At 40.8% G+C, this 14,632-nt stretch overlaps 1 protein-coding gene across 1 annotated transcript in view; it reads left to right on the forward strand.

The window, feature by feature from the left end:
- LOC122814076 (septin-4-like) overlaps positions 1-14,632 on the forward strand; it is a 235,701-nt gene that overhangs the window by 54,333 nt on the left and 166,736 nt on the right. Inside the window, exon 2 of the mRNA XM_044086688.1 lies at positions 9,569-9,662. Coding sequence (XP_043942623.1) covers positions 9,569-9,662 — 94 coding nt within the window. The remainder of the gene's footprint in view (positions 1-9,568; positions 9,663-14,632) is intronic.

The following is a 14,632-nucleotide window of genomic DNA, read 5'->3' on the forward strand; positions in this document are numbered from 1 at the left end:
CAAACGCACACTAATGCAAACTCTGTTATTCTCACAATTGTCTAAATTTATAAGAACCATATTTAAAATATCTCCCTGATTTTTGGGCCTTTGTCCCCCATTTATTTTTGGCTTTGTTCAGAAGTGTTGTGCTAACTGGTTAAGAGGTGTGATTCTTCAATTTTTTTAAATATATCATACATATTCCTAAACTTCTCTAACAATGTTTGCAAGTCATGTCAATGTGCTATAGATATTTACATCCGGCTTGCCAATGTATATCTTTTTTAACTAAAATGCAGTTATAACTGTACACTCTTTAATAATTCATGTGTTCTGAGACAAGCACCTGAACACATGTTCTCTAAATATTCTGCCCTCAGATGTGTCCTAATGTTACTCAAAATGATTAGTATAGGGACAGAATGAATGAAAATTGCCCTGCTTCTCCATAACATTAACACTTCCACCCCCTCAGACAAACTATCTTCATCAAAACCTTATGTCTGAATGCTACTTGCTCATGAGTATATAATGGTGAGATGACCATGTGATATGTATATTACAGAATAATATAATTCATATCAGCATGGCAAGCATATATCTTCAGTAGATCTGATTTCTAAAAAGATGGATGTACTCAGAGATAATAACCCTAATATTCCTCTGCAATCACTCTGTATTCTGACCCATGAAATCTTTCACCATACGTCTGCAGTTCCTTGCAGTTTTTAACAACTTCCCATAACAATCATTTACTTTGGCTAATTTATGTGGTTGTAAATGATTGGAGCTATACTTGTCAAGTCACCCTGCAGCAGTGTGCAGTCCTACAGACTACAATGTTTGTAGGAAACAGCTCTGTGTATCATCAAGTGTCCACCTTAGAGCTCATTATATGGGGGGGGGGGCTCTGGGGGTCTGCCCCTGCAGTAGGGGCTTCACCTTCCACAGAAAATGTTGCTGCTGTATTGCTGTGTTCATTTGGTGAAGCACCGTTTCACTATCATGCATCTGATGAAGTACCAGTCTCTGAATTTTATTTTTACTTGTTCACCCTAAATCCCTATAAAATCTAAACACATTCCCGACAAAAATATTAACTCACTTGTGTCCAGGATTTACCAAAATGTTTCCTGACAGAACAAAAAAAATTCTTCAAAATGTTGCATTGGGAGCCTTCATAAGATTGCATCTTTGCATTTTAAGTGGTAATAACTGATTTATCTGCCTGTTTTATTATACTTTTAATTCTTGTAAAGCAAGTTGGTTAAAATATGTAAATAAAACTGAGTTTCAGTTTGGCCAACAAAATACTCAACATGGACCAAACACAGCTAAATTTAAAATTTTGGCCAGTGAAAAGTATTGCGCTTTAATTTAAAAGAAAGGCAGGGAAAGAAAGCAAAACACCTCTTTTAATGATACAGAGATCTGTAACAGCACTGACGCAAAAAAAGATTTGTGCAAAACCTGGCTGATAGAGAGATCAAATGCATGGCAGCTTGTATGTGGTGCCATAGTCAACAAGAAAATTTAGTGCGTGTATGTGTGTGCGTGTTTGTGTGTGTGTGGGTGGGTGTGCGCATGCGTGTGTGTGTGTGCGCACTTACGTGCGTGCATGCATGCATGTGTGGGTGTGTTTGTGCTGGAGTGGCAGTAATAACAAGCGTAGAAAGTGTTATTCATATTAGGAAAATAAAAACAGACAAGTAATACCACAAAACAGAAAGGAAGCTGGGTAGATATTGTGATTCTCTGACCAAGATAATACTAGCTAAAAGAAAGAACTGCTGTTCTATATACTCAGTAAGAAAGGAAAGGGAAGAACAGTACGACCGAGGTATTCGAAATCTAAACGTTCAAAAGACTAACATGTCTCAGTAAAGGGATATACAAATACAAAAGGAGCAATCTGATGATATGGAGACAACTCATGGTTATACAATGAACATTTGTTTTATGCAGAGGATATGGGCACATGATACAGCTGTGTTGAGGATATATTTGTTCAGAGCAGGGGCCAGCATACTAAAACAGTTCTAGTGCAAGTTAAGAGGATACTCTGATTATGGCTATAGGGATATGAAGTCTGTTTAACAGCAGCAAAGATATGAACAGATTAGGTATACAAACAGCACCTTACCTACCACCAAAGTTAAGACTCTCCGCAAGGAATATGCAGTCCAAGCAGAAAAAAAAACAGCAGTGGTAAAATCTCCTAGTTATTTATCGATTACTTTATTGAAACTGTTTGTTTACCTCCCACCCTTGATTGGACCAGTGCTCTTCAGAGAGGCACTGAATGGTGCCTGCATATTATCTTCTGATTCATAGATTCATAGCTTAGTACTAGGCTAACTGCCCTCATCGGCCATTTTAAGCCTAGCCAATTACCCCATGTGAGAATCAAACCCTGCACCTTGTGCTTCTAAGGTACGCATCTTAACCATTACACCAATCTCCCACCCCCATAGTCATACTTGTCTAAAGTGCAACATGCATGTGGTTCTACTCCCCAGTGGGGATAGAGAGGCCCCCCAAATCCTGCCTATTGCACTAATGCACTATGAAATTTCACACAGTACTGCACCAGTGCACTATGAAATTTTGCACAGTACTGTATAGGTGCAGTATGAAATTTCACACAGTACTGCATCGGTGCACTATGAGATTTCACAGTGCAGTATGAAATTTCACACAGTACTGCACCAATGCACTATGAAATTTCACACAGTACTGCAGCAGTGCGCTATGAAATTTCACAATGCAGTATGATATTTGACACAGTACTGCACCAATGCACTATGAGATTTCACACAGTACTGCAGTGATACACTATGAAATTTCACACAGTACTGCACCAGTGCACTATGGAATTTCACACAGTACTGCACCAGTGCACTATGAAATTTCATGCAGTACTGCACCAATGCACTATGAAATTTCACATCGTACTGCACCGGTGCAGTATGACATTTCACACAGTACAGCACCAGTGAATTATGAAATTTCACACAGTACTGCACTGGTGCACTATGAAATTACACACAGTACTGCACTGGTGCACAATGAAATTTCATGCAGTACTGCACCGATGCACTTGACATTTCACACAGTACTGCACGGGTGTACTATGAAATTTCACACAGTACTGCACTGGTGCACTATGAAATTTCACGCAGTACTGCACTGGTGCAGTATGAAATTTCACACAGTACTGTACTGGTGCACTATGGAATTTCACACAGTACTGCACCAGTGCACTATGAAATTTCACACAGTACTGCACCGGTGCACTATGGAAGTACTGCACCAATGCACTATGTAATTTCACACAGTATTGCACTGGTGCACTATGAAATTTCACATAGTACTGCACTGGTGCACTATGGAATTTCACACAGTACTGCACCGGTGCAGTATGACATTTCACACAGCACTGTACTAGTGCACTATGGAATTTCCGACAGTACAGCACCAGTGAATTATGAATTTCACACAGTACTGCAGCAGTGCACTATGGAAGTACTGCACCAATGCGCTATGAAATTTCACACAGTACTGCACTGGTGTACTAAGAAATTCCACACAGTACTGCACTGGTGCACAATGAAATTTCATGCAGTACTGCACCGATGCACTTGAAATTTCACACAGTACTGGACTGGTGCACTATGAAATTATTCACAGTACTGCAGCAGTGTACTATGAAATTTCATACAGTACTGCAGCGGTGCACTATGAATTTTCACACAGTACTGTACTGCTGCAGTATAAATTTTCACACAGTACTGCACTGGTGCACTATGGAATTTCATATAGTACTGCAACAGCGCACTATGAAATTTCACACAGTACTGCACCGATGCACTATGAAATTTCACACAGTACTGCACTGGTGCATTATGAAATTTCACACAGTACTGTGCTGGTGTACTATGAAATTTCACATTGCACTGTACTGGTGCATTATGAAATTTCACACAGTACTGCACCAGTACACTATGAAATTTCGCACAGTACTGCACCAGTACACTATTAAATTTCACACAGTACTGTACCAGTGCACTATGAAATTCCACACAGTACTGGACTGGTGCACTATGAAATGTCACACAGCAAAATAAGATTAAGGATCTCACGATGCAATGCAAACATTCCCTTCAGCCCCCAGAACAATGTGTCCTCTGTATTTGACCTCCTGTCTGGAGTGGACATGCATTAGTGCCACAGAGGCTCACCTCCATAGTGCTCTTAATGGTATCTGTCACACCTCTGCCAAGTACACTTGCCCAGCTCTGCCTGTCTGCTTGCTCCCCCCAAGTGACATGTGCCTGCATCCTCTCTTCCTGTGTTAACATCTGTCACATCCCTACAGCCTGCCTGTTTCAACCTTCCCTAAGGATATCAACATTAATTCCCTAAGGGTATATGCATTAATTCCCACACCTCACTGCTGATGTCTGTCGTATCCATTTAGCCTTACAAAAATAGCTCCCAGTTCCTACTTGCCTGCTTCATCCCTCTGCCAGATCGTATATACCTTTGTCCCTACATTCCCCTTTTGTGACTTGTCACTTCTTTGTAGACAGATAGCTACCAACATGTTTGCCTATTTTCCATCCTCCCTCCATAAGACACACAAGTGGATTTTTAGGGTCACCAACTCTCCCTAAAGAAAGAGCAGAAAGCTCAGTAACTCCATCCCCCTTATGGTTAACTACTCAGTACTGTGAGACTCATCCAAAACCTGGGACATTGAAGAAAAACACTAGATATTCTGCTCCTGCACCAATCAGGTAACAGCGCAGTGACAGGGCAGCTGGATGATCTGCTCTTCAACCAATCAGGTAACAGGGCAGTAACACGATAGCTGGATACATTCTTCTTACATCAATTAGGTAACAGCACAGTGACAGGCAGCTGGATGCACTGCTCTTCCACCAATCAGATAACAGGGCAGTAAAAGTCAATAACTTGATATCGCCATCTTTCACCAGTCAAATAACTAAAATCATATCATTAGTATGCAAACAAAATGCTGTCATGTGAATGACACAAAAAACAAAACGCTGTCATGTGAATGACACAAAAAACAAAATGCTGTCATGTGAATGACACAAAAAAAACGCTGTCATGTGAATGACACAAAAAAACAAAACGCTGTCATGTGAATGACACAAAAAACAAAACGCTGTCATGTGAATGACACAAAAAAACAAAACGCTGTCATGTGAATGACACAAAAGTACCAGAGTTCATATATCTGTATAGTGCCAGAGAAGGTAAAAGATCATGTCAAGACATCCACGCGTACAGCATACTGCAAAGATGAGCAGACTTCACACAATTAACTGTTCTTCTAAAGTCAGACAAATATATCTTTCTAAGCTTCTTCAGTGGTACAAACACATCCATTCATTAAAATCAATCATTCTAATGGGGAAAAGACAGCCTAGCACTAGGGCCTTCTTCAAGGAGTACAGCAAACAACTACAAATGCTGAAAAATAACCCTCAAAAGCACTCATAAATGTTTTGTTATTGGTCAATAGAGAGTGATGTCAGTTATTCAAAACATCGGCAAGAGTTCTTATTTTCTCATTGTACTTTTGCAGCCCCCTACCCATGCCTTCTCTGCCTACAGTAGAACATTCTGTCTCATAAGTAAACGTTCACCCTAATAAGCTGATGCAAGAAATATCTAACCCACACCAGGAAGAAAACATCTGCACCACACAACTGTACATGCCTCCTCTTGATATAACAGGAAACAGGAAACTGTGGTTGTCGTGGGGAAGGGAGCCGAGAGCTGATGTCCTATCACACACAGGTACAGAAAAGCAGATGCCACATCTGTGAGACAGAAATGCTGCCACAGTGTTCTGACTTACAACAGAACACATAGAATCTGCACTTCCTTGAAGGGCATGTTCAGCCAAGCAACAACTCTGGTAGAACCACTAGGCAAAAATGAGTCAATAATAATTAAATACACAGTATCGTCATTAAACTAGATGAGCTGTTTTTAATTATTCTTGTGATGTGGAAGTAAGTGTTACTGCCTGCCAGCATTTGTATCTTCAGTTTGGTTATTAGCTAGGGTGCCTTCTGAGCTGAGTCTTTACATCCTCTCCGTGTCTATGTAGGATTTCAGCAGGTGCTGCAGTTTCTTCCCACGTGTATATATTTGTACATGTGTGTACAAACATGAGTGTGTGCATTTGTATCAGAGTGTATCTGCATGTTTCCCTTTGGACTGGCATCCCAGCCAGGAAACGTTATCTGCTTTTCATCCATTGAGAGCGGTGATGAGCTCCACCTTCACATGACGCTAAAGAGAATAAGTAGGTATTGCAAAACGAATAAACGACTGAGTAACATTCCAAAGGAGATGGTTGTATTACTGTGAAGTAGCATGCCTTCTTGACTGGCACAGACACAGTTTTACTCCTGAAGCAGGATGTTATCATACTAATCACAAGTGTCTGTCCTAATACTATGAAATATTACCATCCAGAAGATACTGAATCTGCAGATCGGAGCATTACTATGTAGTAACAAATTCATGTGTGCTAAATAATTTATATAACCTTACTATGCACATAAATCTATTCCACAAACATAGAACTGCATGCAGCAATGTGCACTGTCTCCATGCTACAGTGAGTTAAGACTTTATAAGGCCTTGTAGTGGCAGGATTTGGAAGGTAGACAAGAGATCGCATACAATCTTTTCACAAGTCTGTTTCAGGCTGTGTGTAGCTGTGAGTGAATATGAACAGAGAGCTAGATGGGAAACATAAAATACACCCCTGGGATCCCACCTGTCTCCCTGTTGGACATGGGAAACAGGTTCTGACTTTGTGGGAACGTGCAAAATTCTTGGCTAGGCTTATAAGGGCCTCTGAGCCAATAGTCTACTATCATCCTATGAACCTATAATGAACATGAGGTACAAAGCCAGCCAAACAGCAGTATTTTATGGGCAGCCATTTGCTCAGCATGGCTACTTACAATGGTTAGTCCTCAGTTCGGGAAGTCTGTTTTTAATAAGTTTTGTTCATGCTTGTTTTTCAGATAACAGATCAAACTTTGAGGTTATTGTCAGTGACTAGTCCAAGAAGCTTGAAAAGTCTGGTTACTTCTATGAGACTTTTAGGATAAGTTAGATTTAGAGTTTGAAGTGATAAAGCATGTTACCTGTGACCAGATATCATACATTTGTTTTTCTATTTTTGCACATATAACTATGTAACTGGCATGAGTGTTCAGGTCTGAGTAGAACTGAAACTCATTCAGAGTTGTCTGCGTATAGACAACACAGTACAGAGGAGAACAGAAACAGGTAATGTTCACTATTTGCATCCTCTGTATATGAGTAGTAAGTAGTAAGAGGTAACATCAACTTTTTCAGCAAACCTTACACAATACCCTTTACAAAATGTGTTAGAGTACTGTACACAGTAGAGTCCATGCACAGTAGCAGACACAACACAAATACACACAGCCAATGCAGCCCGCATATACAACTTCTGACACAAACAGCACACTCTATACACCACCTCACAGAGCATCAGATCGGCTCATGTTGTTGTACCCCTGTTTCTGCGCACACTGGACATGTCCTCTTATATGTTAAATGCTGGCATTGTATCACAGGGGGAGACGGTAACAAGCTACTAACAGGTTATATCGTGCAGACCAGAGTTTGATTCCCGCTTTCATTTACATGTTGCATGACTCAGAACAAGTAACAAATCCAGACCAGAATTCTCATCTTATCCTGAAACAAGCAGGCATATCAAGCGGTTTCACCAGCTGACAGACTAAAATAAACTAAATGTATACAACGTATCACCTGTAACACTGTGTCTGCAATGCACACGATCATGAGCATTCAGATCAGGAAATGCAATATGAGACGTGCAAAATTTCACATACTATGTGCAGCACAAACTAGATCGTATTACATGTAATACAGTGTAAAACAATGTGCTGAAGGCACACAAAGTTGTGTGTACAGAACAACTACACAAAACTGCATGTGCAGAACGTAGTTGACAAAAAGCCATGCCCAGAATAGTGTGCACCACAAGAAAATGAAATACATTGCATGCAGTACCACATACATGACATTCTATATACATTACTGTACACAAACCTACTGTACACTATGACACCAATGATATGTCTGTGCGTAGAACATGACAATACATCCTACACTCATGTTCTGTGCATGAAACTCTGTACACACTATTGTATCATAATCTATTACACACTATGATACCATAAACCACAATGCAATGTATGTGTAACAGGGCAACATACCCTACACAGCTGTCTGTATAGAAGGCTTTTCCCTGCACAATACGGTATACATACTGCACTATACACTGTATGGTGTGTGCTCAGTTTGTGGCACAGGCAGCTATCATTTATGCACATCTATGTACACAACAGTATAAAGTACACTTCCGTACATAATGTATCTTCTACATATTGGCCTATGCAATAATGACGTGTGTGTGTGTGTGTGTGTGTGTGTGTGTGTGTGTGTGTGTGTGTGTGTGTGTGTGTGTGTGTGTGTGTGTGCATGTATGCATGTGTGTGTGCCACAAAGTGCACAATACTGACTGTGCACACCAGGATACACAAAAGCATACATTCAAACTTTGTGTACACACTACAACATTTGCAAAATGCCACATACACTGGTACAAAATACGCATAACAAAATAAGCTACTGTGGAAATACCATGCGACCATTCCTCAGCAGGTTAATACCTGTCCAAATCCCCAGAAACATGGTTTCTGTATTAAGCACAGGGAGCCAGATATCTCACCAGGATGAATCAGATAAGTAAGCTACTGGCCAGGTCTCTATTCCAGCAGCTAGGTCTGAACAGTCTGGTAGTCATCGTGTTTTAAAGCAAGGGACAGAGGACAAGCTGTGGTTTAGATATGGATTTAGTCATCATGATGTCCACATGCATATCGTAAAACTGTACATGTGTTATCTAACTACATCAGTGTTCCTGGGTCATTATGGAAATGAGCCAAGTGTGTGGAAGAGGCCTTAGATGGTTAACAAAACAATACAATGAAGCTTAAAAGTACAGTAAAAGTAGAATTCATAAAAAAAAAAAAAAAAACAGCGGCTCCTGCCTGCAACTGAATGCATGATATGCAACCTGACCAGTGAGGTGTGGCAGTGTGTTAGGTAATGTGTGAAACAGAATACAGCCTGCCTTGGTAACACTGAACACCATAAAGAGAAAAGGTCACCTAAAATGGAAAATGTGCACCCTGACGGAAAGCTGGGAGTTAAACTAACTTGTTTTACACTTATCACCCATTTTGTCTTTGATAACTAACTACCTAATTCCCATCTCTGTACCTCACAGCTCTAGATACCACAGTGAAACTGACGAATACCTGATGTGGGGATGTAGGCGATAACAAGTACAGTGTTGTGAAAATAAATGGCATTGAATAAATGAGTGCACCAGTTAAACTTCATCTGTGGGTATCTCTCTATTATACTTATTGATACAACTTTCTATCCCTGTCTCTATTTTTTTAAGGATCGAGATAATTATGTTGGGTTTGCTACACTACCCAGTCAGGTCCATCGGAAATCTGTCAAAAAAGGGTTTGACTTCACATTAATGGTTGCAGGTAAGGAGTCTGTTTGTTCTTTCATGCTCATAATCTGTCTGTCTACCTATCTATCAATCTATCTATCTATCTATCTGTCTTTATATCTATCTATCTATCTATATATCTGTCTGTCTGTCTGTCTATCTATCTATCTATCTATCTATCTATCTATCTATCTATCTATCTATCTATCTATCTGTCTATCTATCTATCCATCTATCTATTCAGCTCTCTTCAGTTCATAGGTATATACCAGGCTAATGACCACCAGGGCCTTTATAAGCCTGGCCATGCAATACAACCCGGTTATGTCTCTATGTGTCATTAGCATTTCTTAACAGGGGATATGTTAGGAAGTTTCTAGAAGTATTAGTTCATAGGTATATATTACGCTAATGACCACCAGGGTCTTTATAAGCCTGGTCATGCAATGCAACCCAGTTGTGTCCCTATGTGTTATTAGCATTTATTAACAGGGGGTATGTTAGGAAGTTTCTAGAAGTATTAGTTCATAGGTATATACCAGGCTAATGACCACCAAGGCCTTTATAAGCATGGCCATGCAATCCAACCCCAGTTGTGTCCCTATGTGTCATTAGCATATATTAACAGGGGGTATGTTAGGAAGTTTCTAGAAGTTTCAGTTCATGGGTATATATCAGGCAAATGACCACCAGGGCCTTTATAAGCCTAGCCATGCAATCCAACCCAGCTGTGTCCCTATGTGTCATTAGCATTTATTAATAGGGGGTATTTTAGGAAGTTTCTAGAAGTATTAGTTCATAGGTATATATTAGGAGAATAAGCAGCAGGACCTTTATAAGCCTTGCCATGCAATCCAACCCAGTTGTGTCACTATCTGTCATTAGCATTTATTAACAGGGCGTATGTTAGGACGTTTCTAGAAGTATTAGTTCATACGTATATATTAGGCTAAGGACCACCAGGGTTTTTATAAGCCTGGCCATGCTATCCAACCCAGTTGTGTCCCTGTGTGTCATTAGCATTTATTAACAAATGGTATCTTAGGAAGTTTCTAGAAGTATTAGTTCATTCGTATATATTAGGCTAATGATCACCAGGCCTTTATAAGCCTGGTCATGCAATCCAACCCAGTCGTGTCCCTATGTGTCATTAGCATTTATTAACAAGGAGTATGTTAGGAAGTTTCTAGAAGTATTAGTTCATAGGTATAAATTAGGCTAATGACCACCAGGGCCTTTATAAGGCTAGCCATACAATCCAACCCAATTATGTCCCTATGTATCATTGGTGTTTATTAGGAGGAGCGTGTTAGTTAGGAAGTTTCTAGAAGTTATGGGGGGTATGTTGGTTAGAGCATTACTGTCTGCCCCTGTCTTTCAGTGTCATGGAGGTCAGACTTCAGGTCATTTTCTGATTTTCTATCCATTGGTCAAGGTTACACTTAGGGTTAGGGATGGACTCTATTTCACATAGAAAGAAAGTCTATTTCAGAGCATGGAGATCATCTAAGACACATATCTCTCTAGCCAACATGTCTTATTGATGTCGCAAGCGATATTTAAATTCTTGGCTCTAGTAGTTCTGGTGCTGTTCATTTTGTGGATATGCAAAGGGTCCATCAGAGCTGGATTCAAGAATGCCTTGTATGCCAGGCATAGATCGCCTCTTAGTAACCTCTAGGACAGACAGTATAACGATAGGATTATAAGACGCTCAGTATAGGAAACTGCATTTGTGCCATGGATTCTCCTGGTAAGGAACCTTTGAGTGTTACAACTATTGTATATGTCTGGTCAGATACATGCCAAAGGGGGGCATTATATGCAGTAATGGGTCTGATAAGAGCAGAGTAAAGTGGCACTATCACTTCCTTGGACCTGGATCATGCCGTGCCCTTACTTATAAGTTGGGCAACGTAGAATGATTTTCTTACTTCGATGGTCACATGTTGGCCAAGGGCCAGATTACTGTCTACATATGTTCCTAGATTCCTGACTACTATGTCACCTCTTAGGGGTGTCTTATTGATGGAGTAATTAGCCTCAGTGGCAGTTTCCCAAAAGGCACTATAATGCATTTTTGGCACTGAGTTTTAATTTGTGACTTTGGCACCAGTCATTTGTCTGTGTTAGACCCTCTTAGAAAATGTTTGTTTTATGGGGGTGGGCGGTTCTATGCTAGCTCCCAATTTGCAGTCATCTGCAAAACTTGGTCAGCCAAAGGCCCTTGACATTAGCCTTTGCCTCTGAGAAATAGATGACTAATATGAGCTGTCCCATCCCAGAGTCCTGAGGTACCCACTAGTGACCAGTTTCTTAGTGGAGGTGGTCTCATCAATCCTGACTTCCTGTCTCCTATCTGTGAGCCAGCTGACAATCCAGTGAGTTATACAGGGGTTTATGTCCAGTTTGGTAAGTTTGTCAACTATACCTGAGTAGGTATTGCACCGAACACCTTAGCCAGATCCAGGGGGGTGGTATGCACCATTTCCTCCTCATCCGTTGCCTTGGTGACCTTCTCAGGAAAGTTCACCGGGTTTAGTAGGCATGACCTTCTGACCTTCCCTTGGCAAGGCTAAACTGGGTTGGGTCCAGTGTCTGAAAATTGCCTTTGTCTTCATTTATTATTTCCATGATAATTTATTCCATGACTTTGTATATTACACTAGTCAGACTAATTGGTCTATAGATTCCTGGGTCGGTTGATGGTCCATCCTTGTGAAGGGTGATAACCGTTGCAGTTCTCTGTTCTTGTGGTAAAAAGCCTCTTTTGCATCTATAGTTGAAAAGAGACTCAAGTGGTCCTGACCGGTCATGCTTCAAGCTGTTTAGGAGGCATCCTGGGATATTGTTGGGGTCTGCTGAGGCTGTGTTTTTGGCCTTAGTAACCACCTCCAGGACTTGCTTCCTGTTAATAGTTGGGGGGTTATGCTAGTGGATATTTTATCAGGGGAGGCAGGGATGAATGGGGGGCTGAAGTTTGAGCTGGATTTGTCAGCCAGCAAATTCACTATGCCACTCTGTTCAGGGAAGGTGGCACCACTGACCACCAGTTCAGCACGAATCAGTGTGCTGTCTTTGAGGTATCCCACAGAGCTACTCATCTTTAGCCTGTGAGGGTATCTTGACCTCGTAATTGGCCTTGTTGGACTTAATTAGCCCTCTTAGTTTCTTGTTTACTTTAGAGAGCTCCTGTCATTATGGGAGTTGTTCTTCCTAATTTTTGCCATTACTTCTTTCCTTTTGTGTGGCTTGTTTTTAGAGTTTGTTTTGGGTACAGTAGCCTCTATGCAGCCATTTACATGGTTGGTCAGTGGTTCTGTGAACAATTCCACACAGGTTGCTGTGAACTCAGGGTTGGGAGGGGCAGTGAATTTTGACAAACTATCACTTAATAGGACGTAGTTTGCTTTGGAATAATTCCTAGTCCATCCAATTATGTAGATTTACCTTGAAGATGACAAGGGTGCTACTCTGCTTGACATAGTAGAAGTTTGTTCCAGAGGTGATGGATATATTGGGATATGAATCTATCATGCCAACATGACTTATTTACCTGCTGATAAAAGTTTAGTTCCTTCAACCAGGTATTTCAGGTACCATTTGTTCTGTGAAGGAACAGAAGATCAAAGAGGGTTGGATCTTTCATAGCTTGAAAGGCTAGACAGAGATCTCCATGGATGAGACTGAGTAGAGAGAAAGGGCTGCCAGTCTGTCCTGATAACTAGGATTTTCAAAGCCACTGACCTTTTACTTATGAATCTTTGAGGTTTCTCCAGTTAAGTAATACATTTAGACAAATACATGCCAAAAGGTGCATTCATTTCAATAATGGCTGTGATGAGTTACAAGTAAAGGGGAATTTGACTTCTCTGGGTCTAGTGGAGATAACACTGGAATTTAGATGTGATGGACAGACAGAAGGCGTTCTGATCTATTGCAGAGACATGATGGTCAGACAATAAGGAATTATCAACAAGAGTACTTAGATCTCTTACAAGAGTGACTGTCATCACATCAAATGTTAACATCAGAACCATAGGCGACTTATCTAGCATCAGGTTCTGGTCCCGGAAACAGTGTCCCACATAGGATTATAGGAGGTTACTAGGCTAAAGGCCCCAGGGCACTTACAAGTCTATCCAAGTTCACCTGTATTCCCAAGGGTGTCTGGTTCAAGCAGACACTAAAATCAGGCACCTATTGCCCCTGTCCAAGAGGGACATAGGTGGAACCCCTGGGGTGAATTTATGGATACCCATCCAATCATCCAAATTATGCTTAAATAGAGTCAACAAGGGTCTTTGTTTAACATGAATAGGAAGCTTGTTCCAAAGGTGGGGAAACCACTGAGACAAATCTGTCTCTCTAGCAAGTTCTGTTGATCTCATATACCAGGATAAAGGTCCTTTGAGTGAGTGACCCATGTACCATTTGACTTGTGAATGTGCAGCATTTCCATTAATGCTGGGTCAGATATTACTCTATATGCAAGGCACAGGTTGCCTTTGAGCAGTCTGTATGACACACAGCAAAGTGACAATGATTTCAGTGTGTCTGCATATGACAGATCTTGAAGACCCTGAATTTTCTTTATAAGGAACCTTTGTGGTCTCTCAAATTGCTGCAGGTGTATTGAAGGGAACATAGCAAAGGGAGTGTTGTACTCTATTATTGGCCTGATGAGGGGGAGTACAGGGGGTTATAACCTCTTTTTTATGGAGGCAATGCCCTTATGTATGAGATGAGCAATATAAAATGCCCTTCTTACCACTGTAGAGACATGGTGATCGAAGTTAAGGTTGCTGTCAACTTGTGTGCCCAGATCTCTCACCACTAACTGTGTGCTTAGGGTCTTGCTATTGATGTGGTAGTTTGCAGGAACATCACCCTTTCTGAAGGGGATGATAATGAATTTTTATGCATTAAGTTTAAGACCATGACTTTGGCACCAGTCATTAGTCTGCGTGAGATCTTCTTGCAGGATGTTGACATTGCTAGGGA

This window comes from Protopterus annectens, chromosome 10.part0 (assembly GCF_019279795.1).
Source record: "Protopterus annectens isolate FY-2018-M chromosome 10.part0, PAN1.0, whole genome shotgun sequence".
Lineage (NCBI taxonomy): Eukaryota > Metazoa > Chordata > Ceratodontiformes > Protopteridae > Protopterus > Protopterus annectens.